Source organism: Rhinolophus sinicus, linkage group LG01 (genome assembly GCF_036562045.2).
Source record: "Rhinolophus sinicus isolate RSC01 linkage group LG01, ASM3656204v1, whole genome shotgun sequence".
In the NCBI taxonomy this organism is placed as follows: Eukaryota; Metazoa; Chordata; class Mammalia; order Chiroptera; family Rhinolophidae; genus Rhinolophus; species Rhinolophus sinicus.
In genome coordinates, this window is record NC_133751.1 from 130,079,205 (window position 1) to 130,088,941 (window position 9,737).

The 9,737-nt window shown below is 40.8% G+C and overlaps 1 protein-coding gene across 1 annotated transcript; it reads left to right on the forward strand.

Moving 5' to 3' along the window:
* Positions 1-8,585: 8,585 nt before the first annotated feature.
* Positions 8,586-9,465, forward strand: LOC109458693 (E3 ubiquitin-protein ligase SIAH1). The gene is given in 3 exon segments (XM_019752561.2): positions 8,586-8,940; positions 8,943-9,094; positions 9,097-9,465. Coding segments are annotated over 3 exon segments (876 nt in total).
* The last annotated feature ends 272 nt before the right edge of the window (positions 9,466-9,737 follow it).

Here is a 9,737-nt window from a genome sequence, read left to right on the forward strand (position 1 = left end):
TCCATGCCTTTATGTTGTTTTCTAGATATTTTTCTTTTTCTTTTTTTCCTGAGCTCCCTTGATACCTGGGTTGTTCATGTTATTTGATGGATTATTTCTCTGCCTAGGCATTTATGGGAGTAAACTGTGCAGAAGAAGAGATCTTTCTTTTGTTTCCCAGTAGGTGGAACTGAAGCATTTTATTTTCTCTTCCACTGCTCCAACTGGCTTCTTGGATCTCTACTGGATAGTGGTGATGCCTTGTATTACCTGAGGCGGTGGTCATCTCCTCTGTGACCAGGTTGCCTCGGTCTCAGGACACCACTCTCATGGGAGAATATGTTGGGTGATGGGTTCTGGATCCTCAGTGCTGCCCCTGCAGCCAGATGCAGTGTTGTACTGCCTGAGCTGTCCCAGGTGCCTCGCTGGGATCAGCCATGAAGACTGGGGAGGGGTGTGTTGGGAGAGGCTGCTGGTGTGTTTGTGGCTTTGCTTTCTTCCCAATAATGGTGACTGCTAGACCTCAGCTACCTCGCCTCTTTATCCCCATCCTTGTCACTAGATTAACCAGTGTGCATCTGCCACTCAGGAACTGTCTATGCAGTTCTTAGGGGTGCAGAAAAATTCTGCTTCGTAACACAACACTCACTGCTACAGTTTCTTCTGAGGCCTGCTGCTAGCTCTGGGAGGGTGCAGAGAGGTGAGCTCTGGGAGGGTAGTGGGAAGCAGCCAGGCTCCTTGGCTTTGTTTTCTGTCTGGAAATGGTGACTGCTTGAACACAGCTGTCACACTTTTGTATTCAGTCTCTGCCCCAATTGCTGGGTTGGGCCATGTTAAATGCTAATCACTTAGGCAGGATGCTCTGGGGCACAGAGAGTGCAGCTGCATCCTAATCCTCTTTCTCCCAAGATAGGCAGTGACTCTGGGCTGTGCTGTGTCACTTTCTCTGCTATTTTCTATTCCTTCCTCCCTTCCTTCCTCCTCTGTTCTCCATGATTTGTCCGCCTTCAGATGTTTCGATGTGCAAATCTCTCAGATTTGTTTATGTGTTACGCCAGGAGTCCTCTGTTAAATTATACCTGTTTAGTTTGTTGTAACTTCAAGGGGAGAGATCGGGGAATCCCTCACACCACCATGCTTCTGACATCACTTTGACATATGTAAATTACTTATAAGAGCCCTGGCTAGTATTGGGAACTTTATCAGTGTTTATTTTCTGTTTATATTTTTTTCCAGGTTAGAAAAATTCAGCGTTCCATTCCCAGTTTCTCATATAATAACACCTTAAAGTAAACACTATCTTTTATTTAAAGATTCAAACCTTGAATGAGTCTAGGAGAATGGCTTTGTAATTCTTAGAGACTGTGTACCTTCCTTTGGTAGCAATTCTGTTAAACTGAGAGTATGCCAGCTTTTGACAGACAGTTGCTGAGAGGATCTTCTCAGGAGCACAATGCAAGGATTTTTGTTAGCAGTTAAAGTAGAAGCTCTTGAATCAAACAGAATAAAAATATGGAGAGGAATTTATAATTTGAAACTAAGAAGAAAGGTAAGACATTTGTGGAATGGTACAGAAAAAGGTTTGAACACATTCTCTCTCTCTCTCTCTCTCTCTCTCTCTCTCTCTCTCTCTCTCAGAATTAGGTTAATAGTCTGTAAGCCACATTATTTTTTTCTCTTGAGAATAGCTTCCCAAAGATATCACAAATTTCTAGTATGGCCTGGTTTTGCAGAATATGCTCATATACAGAGAAAATCTGTGCTTTGGCATTTGTTTTAGGTGCCCAAAGTCTTATTCTCTAAAATAAGAATAGAGAATATCCGTGTGGCATTCCTATGTTACAAATCCATTCTGGGTCATAATTTCCTTCCTTCCACTTGCTCCATGATTCCCTTGTGTCACAGGAAGGCAGTGTTTGAAATGTATCACCTTGATGGTGCACTCCATCACCCTGTGGCAAAACTTTTCACCCACAAGCAAATACTTAATTCATATGTTCTTTCTACTGGTGTAAACTTTCAAAAAATCAAATATTGTTTTGCATGACACAGGTGATATTCATGAACTTATTACCTCTCTCAAAGGCCATTTCTCTTGGCAACTGATTCACACTGAATAAAGATGAGGCTCCTTCACTACATCAGTTGAGCTGAACATCAGTGCAGCTGTGTCCTATTGAGCCTGAAAGAAGTGAAAATGAGATTAATTTTTTAGTGAGTTAGATCAATCTATAGAGAACATAGAGACAATTTAAGCCAGACAACTTTGTTTTGGAAGGCTTCATACTTCTAGATTATTAACAAAGTTGCTTCAATCCTTAACTTTAATTTTCACTAATCATTAAGGCTTAAACATTTTTGCTTATTATTAGAATCGGTGGTCTTTGTTGTCCAGGCCCCTAAATTCAGTTGATTTTTACTTAGTGTCTATTACCTTTGGTCTAAGGCCATGCATTTCACCTTGGCTACACATTAGAATAACCTGGGGGAATAGGAAGGATGTAACAAAAATCAGAAAACATTGTCAATATGTTTAGTTTTGCATATTCATGCTTCACTGAATGCATATTTATGCAGACACATTTATTTATTGACAGACAGATTTTTATCAGACACTGGAAATTTTTTAAAAAGGAAAGATTTCTTGACTTTAAGTAGCTTACAGTTCATTGACAGAGAAATTAATAAAAAGATTATTTCTATATACAGCTCTCAAATTATGTGAGAAAGAGGGAGGGTCTTCTAACTCGGTGGTGTGAGGAGTAGAGTTTGTGTGTGGGGTGGTGCTTGTAGAGAAAGTGGCTGCTGAACTGTGTAGAATGCACAAGGGTTAGCAGGATAAAGAAGTAAAGGGAAGGACTGCACATGCTGAAGCTTGAATAAAAGACCCGATTTGTTGTGTTGGGAAAACAGAAGCAGTCTGATTTTGCTGGCGCATTAAGAAGGGGGAGACAAGTAAAACGAGATGAGACTGAAGAGTTAGGCAGGTACCAAGTCCTGAAGAGCCTTACATCTCAGGCTAAGCAGGACAGATATATCTGATATGTGATGAAAGCTAATGAAAGATTTTAGGTCTTCACTTTAGATCGCTCCTTCTGGTTTCTGATAAAACCAAGGAGAACTTAAATGCCTGATGTATGTAAACAACCTGGGCAATGAAAATAAATCTATAAATTAGATATGATAGACACCCCTGGGAAAATAAATAATTGTCATCACTCAGCAATGTAAATTAAGTATTTTCAATACAGGTTACTATGAAGAATTCTTTAAAAAAGTGAAAATAAGTACAAATAATAAGAATCTGAACCAGTACAGTAGCAAGTGGAGAGAGAAGAAATCTATTGAAGTGAGAGCACATGCCCACCTCTGGATTGTTGATCAAAAAAGCATATTTATTAAGTCCTCTGTATAATTTTTAAATACATCCAGTATTGGAAGCAATGTTTTTGGCGATACCCTTAGTCATGAAGAATAAAATTGGAGGTGGAGTGACCTATATTAATCTGGAGAATGAAGAAATTCAGTTATGAAAGTCAATGCCCCTCAATGTGCCTATGGTTGAATCCCCTCCAGAACTTGTTAAACATATTTCTGGACTTCATCAAGGTTAGAGTCAGAAACTCCCGGGGAGGGGCCAGACAGGGCACTTAATTCATCCTCAGTGATTCCCATCATCAGGCAATTTTGGGAATCTAACACTAGGATAAAAGTTACTTCAAAGCAGCAAAGTGATTGATGGACTATAAGGGCCTGTGTTGAGACAATCTGTACAGCAGTTTTTGAAGTATAATTCTGTTTGCTTTCTCAGGTCCTGAGAAATTGAAATCCAAATATTACTACTTCCTCTATCACTCTGTTTTGATCCACCATCATTTTCTTCCAGGGTTAGCATAACCCTGCTATCTCTCATCCTCACTGGTGTCTCTGCTTCCATTCTTTCTGGGATATAGTCTGTTTCCCATATAAGAGAGGGAGAAATCTTTTGGAATAAATGATCAGGTCATGGCACGCCCCATGTCCCTGCTCCACACACCCTTCAAGTGCAATATTTCCAAGTATGCACTGAAAAAAAAAAATCTGAACTTCTTGCGATGGGCTCCAAAGCCCCACTTGGGCTGCCTCTGCCCATCTGTCTCATCTCAGCTCCTACCACTCTCCTTTTGCTTGCTCTGGCTTGTTCCTTGAACATCCCAAGCTTGTCACTTTTTCTGAGCTGGGCCTTCATTATTGTTGCTTCATGGAACTGTCTTTCTCCAGATATTTACTGGACTTGCTCCATTGTGTCATTCAGAAAGGCCTTCCCGACCTGCCCCACCCATAGAAGAGCTACTGCTTATCACAGTCACCTGTTTGTACTCTATCGAATCCTTATCCTCACTCATTTTACCTCAAAAGTCTATCAAAATCTGTTCTTATATCGTATGTTCACATACATTTTTCTCTGTCTCTTTTACTAGTATGTGTGTTCCTTAAGATGATGGATTCTGTCTTGTTCGTTTGATTCCCCAGTGCTGAGAATGGAGTCTAACGCTTAGTAGATGCTCAGTAAACATTTCTTGGATGGATGGCTAAATTAATGATATGTTTAGAATGTGATAGCCACTACTTAGTGTATGTATTTTGAATCAGTGTCTTTTTCTGTGTTATTGTTTCTATAATCTAGTCTTCAGTTGTCTGGACTATATACATTTTGTAATGCTTTCTCACAGTTTTGTACTTCAGCACCCAATGATCTGGTTTCCTTGCATGATAACACTGCTTGTTCATATGATACTTTTTGATATACTTTGGGAAAAGTTGCTCTTAAGCATAGTCAGGCTAGGAAGAAATTTCCCGTCTGTGTTGTTCCCTTTATACTTCTTGCTTCTCATACTTGACTTTCTCCTGGGTGTTCAAGTCTCCTACCCACACATCTGAGGGGAGAAACCTTCCCCAGATCCATCCAGGGCTGTTATCTAAGATTACACAGTCTTGATTTGTCTGACCTTTCTCCTCCTCTTTCTCTATTCTCGTCTCCTAGATTGATTGTTGCTTCCAGTTGAGGTGGAGACAGATCCAGTTTTGGGACATTTCTAACATTTAGAGGCTGGGATTCTATTAACCTAGGAAAGTTGGGGTAGCAAAAAAGCTTCTCTAAAATATACTATGTAGTTCAACCAAATTTACATTCCCTAATTTGTTTTAAAGATATGAGATTTAGAGCAACATGGCACCAAGCCATTGATTTTGTAGTCATTGTGTCTATTGCATTGGGCATTAAGTTAGTCACACTTACCTGATCACTCTTTCATGGTCTGCTTTTTGTTTGTTTGTTTATTTTTCTGAGACTTCCAAATTTCTAAATTGACTTCACAGAAAAAGCTAACCAATGGGTCAGAGCTGAGTGGGGTTTACAAGACTTAGAACCTCTTATAATCACTGTTATCTCTGATCCATTTCATCTGCGGAAACTCAGGAATATATAAGTTGTTATTATTGTGGCTGTTTTAAATAATCTGCCAGCTCTGTGTTTCCTTTCTCTTGCTTGCTTTCTATGTTCTCCTTAAAAATAAATTCTCCTGAAATCATAGGCTGTGAACTCGAGATAAGATGCTGAGAAACATTAGCTGGGTCTCATATGGATGCTATAACTGTGTGTGTAAATAGAACACTCATAAGTACACGCACAGATACATCAGCTGCATTTATACCCCACACAACAAACACACACACACACACACACACACAGATACATCAGTTGCATTTATACCCCACACAACAAACACACACAAATACTTATGCTCTCCCCTTTATCCTTTCACAGCAGGACAGCTCAGCATTGCCTGAGAGTCTAACTCAGCACTTCATTACAATAAATTATTTTTCTTCCAGAGACATTGTTATAATGAAAGACAGAATATGGATAGGAGCCTAAGGGTGTGATTCTGCAATTCCTTGCCTAGTGGCCCTGCCTGCCTCCTGTTGCCCTGGCTCCCCAAGGTGCTGAGGGAGTTCCTGACTAGGAGCTCCAGTCCCTGTGGCTTCCAGCTTATTTTGTAGGCAGGCAAGAACTGTTGCCTGTCTGGTAGACTTACTCTTGTCGAGGACCTGCCTTGAGGCGGAGCTGTCTAGTTATCTGCCTACCTTTTGAAGCTACACAGCACATAGCTTCTTTTGCATCTCAACTCTTACCTGCCTGGAAGGGACTCCAGCTGATAAGACCTGACAAGGAGCCTAAAAAGTTATTTACCTGGGATGTGAATCTCTCCACAGGCACCCAGAGAGTTTATTTGCACAGCATGCGTTTCATCACTTAAGGTGATTTTTTTGGTTCAGATGTCTAGAGCTAAAACAGAAAAAAAATAGTTTCGTAGTTAAAGAAACATCCATTTTGCAATATGACTAGGGTAAGGCTCTTATGACAGGTAATTGGCGTGAAAACATCTAGTCCATGGTAAAAATGGCACGGTACAGAAAAGCAACAATTACACTTTAAAATGGCTGTAAAATTGGATAATGAAGGGAAATTTGGGGGTGGGGGAAGGTGGGCAACATTTGTGCAGCTTTTGAAAAATGAGTAAATCCAAATTAATTTTGGAGATATCGCATTTCTCTAAATTATTTGTAATCACAATCTAACTCTGGTCAGACCGATTTGTGCAGTGAATGTTCAAGGGGGATGTCCAAGCAGTGCTTAGATGTTGCAGTAAGTGGAATCAAATAAGTAGGTTGAACAGAAGGAATGCTTTTAAATCACTGAAGTGTCGTCCTACATGAGCCACCCAGCTGTGGACTGCTTAGAAACAGCAGGATGGTCCAGACAAGACTGGCTTTCAGCCCAGAGGTCAAGGGATAATGTGTTCAACCTTATGTGTACCCAGGAGTAAATGTCACCGGCTATAATAGTAACTCAGTCACATAGCCAGAGTCTGTGCTAGTGGGTCTGGGAGGCCACTGGGCTCCGTCTGCCTCACAGTTAACAGGGCTCAAATTGAGACTTTCTGCATTACCCCCCAATGAGGTTATACATATTATCTCAGAGATTCATGACAGGATTGAAAAAATATATTGTAAAATATGAAATGTATGTCCCATTGCCATGCCACAGTGTTTCTAGGGCATGACGGATTCATATTTTTAATCAATTTGGCAAAATATATTGTGAATCTGATGGTGCATTTACTAATTTATTTAATGCCTGTAATTCCTGTGAATATCCAAGTTCTTAGATGTATGCTTAAGTCAGAGTGATACTTCAAAAGCCCAAAGATGACCACTCACTTCAGCCCCCTCAGTGGCCTCCCACTGCTCCTTGAATGTCCAGTGTCTAGAAAATGTCTTTCAGGCTCATTTTCTATCCGTCTTCCTCCTCTTTCTTTTTATTTCAGCCACATTATTTGTCTTCAGTTACTTTCTTGCCACTCTTTCTCTCCTTGGGTCTTTGCAAATGCTATTCCCTCCCTGGAATCTTCTTGCCACCTCTTTCACCTATTGTCCTTTAGGTCTCAGTTTAAAAACTGTTAAGATCCTTTGACCATTCTAAACTCCTAGATCAGCTCACATCCTGTTATCAGCCATGTGGCACCCTTTATCGTAACCATTATTATGTGTTACTGAAATTATTTCTTCAATTGTGTATCTCCCCTGTAAGATGGTAAGTTCTACGAGGGCAGAAATTGTTAGGTCTTGTTAAAAACGAGCTATTACACTTCATGTTGTTTAAAAATTATTTGTTGCATGAAAAACCCTATAATCAAATTTTCAAAAAATTTTTTTCTCTTCTTAGAAAAGGCAATGATATGTCTTCTGCTTGTTCGAATATGCTTAGTGGTGACCTTTGAATATGGAAGAAATTGAATTCTTTGTATTTTTATACACGTGGATGTGCAAAAGTTGGCTGAGATAGGTAAATTAGTAAATTGTGCCTGTGTGGACATGCAAATATTCAACTTAATCCTGTGAGTACTTACTTAATAGTTCTGAAAGGGAACTGTGGTACATAAAAAGAGTATTAATACTGCAAGGAAATATACCATCCAGCTTGGAAGATTAGAGTTTGTGAAAGAGCACAGCTTTTCATTTAGTCCACTATAGTTTTTGGACATGTTAAAAAACTATGAGGACACCATTTAAGCCAGAGGTCACTGACTCCAAGGCCCACAGCCACCAGGCTTTAATGTAAAAGAACCGACTGAGTGGGGCTTCGGGCAAACTGGGGTCCCACCACAGATAATTGTTTCCATGTGGAAATGTGAGCTCAACATTAATAGGTTTTCTGATTTTTCAAGAGAAGCAGAAAATCCCCAGGTTTGGGATGGAGTCTTATAATTATTTAAAATGTTGGTAAATAATTTCAAGTAATTTAGAGAGTTTGTTTACCAGACAAAATATTTCTGCTGAGCAAACCATAGTTTGCAAGCTATGAATTTAAAACTTGGTCATTAGGTTGAGATGTAACAGGAGCACAGGGAGGTCTCCAGGACGCACAAAACCACGGTGGCCAAGCGGGGAACAGGGGAAGCCATTGCAGGGCGCGCACTTTAGGTGCTCGTGCAGGGGCCCAGGGTGTCTGGTCTGGTTTTGACGCGGGCTAGGGGCTGTGGTGGGGGTGGCAGCAGCGACCCATGCCTGTGAGCTGGGACCAGGTCCCAAGGCATCGGACGACAATAGCATTACCTACTGGAACCCTCAAGTGCACAGGGTCCCAGAGTGTGCCAGCCCTAACTGGCACATCCGCGGCCAACAGTGCCTTGGCGAGTCTTTTCAAACATCCAGTCTGCTTTGACTGTGTGTTACCACCCATTCTTCAGTGTCAGAATGGCCATCTTGTTTGTAGCAACTGTCGCCCAAAGCTCCCACGTTGTTCAACGTGCAAGGGCCTCTTGGGATCCATCCTCATCTTGGTGATGGAAAAAGTGGCCAATTCAGTACTTTTCTCTTGCAAATACGCCTCTCCTGGGTGTGAAATAACTCTGCCATACATAGAAAAGCAGACCACGAAGGGCTCTGTGAGTTTAGGCTTTATTCCTGTCCCTGCCCAGGTGCGCCCTGAAAGTGGCAAGGCTCTTTGGACATTGTCAGGCCCCATCTGATGCATGAGCATAAGTCCATAACCACGCTACAGGGGGAGGGCATACATACATAGTTTTCCTGGCTGCAGAAGTTCATCTTCCTGGTGCTGTCGACTGGGTGATGATGCAGTCCTGTTTTGGCATTCACTTCCTGTTAGTTTTGGAGAAACAGGAAAAATATGAAGGTAATCAGCAGTTCCTTGCAATTGTACAGCTGATAGGAACACACAAGCAAGGTGATAATTTTGCTTATCGACTTGATCTACATGGTCATAGGCGGTTACTGACTTGGGAAGCTACGCCCCCATCTATCCATGAGGGAATTGCAACAGCCATTATGGATAGCGACTGTCTAGTCTTTGACATCAGCATTGCACAACTTTTTGCAGAAAATGGCAAGTTAGACATCAACGTAACTATTTCCATGTGTTGAAATAGCAATTAAACATTTTCTGGACAATGTTTAAAATAATTGTATTCAATTTCACAGAGAATAGGTACCCATTTGCCCACCTACCTGAAACTTTGGTAGGTGGAAATTAAAGCTTATGCATGTGTATTCCATACATGTTTTCTTTTTCTTCCCATTGATCAGTTCATTAGAAATATTTTAAATTCAGACATTTTTTGAAGATAAGAGTTCCAGAAAGGAAAAGTAACATCGGAAGCGTTAGCAGAAGCTATTTAAAGTAGTTATAAGATGAT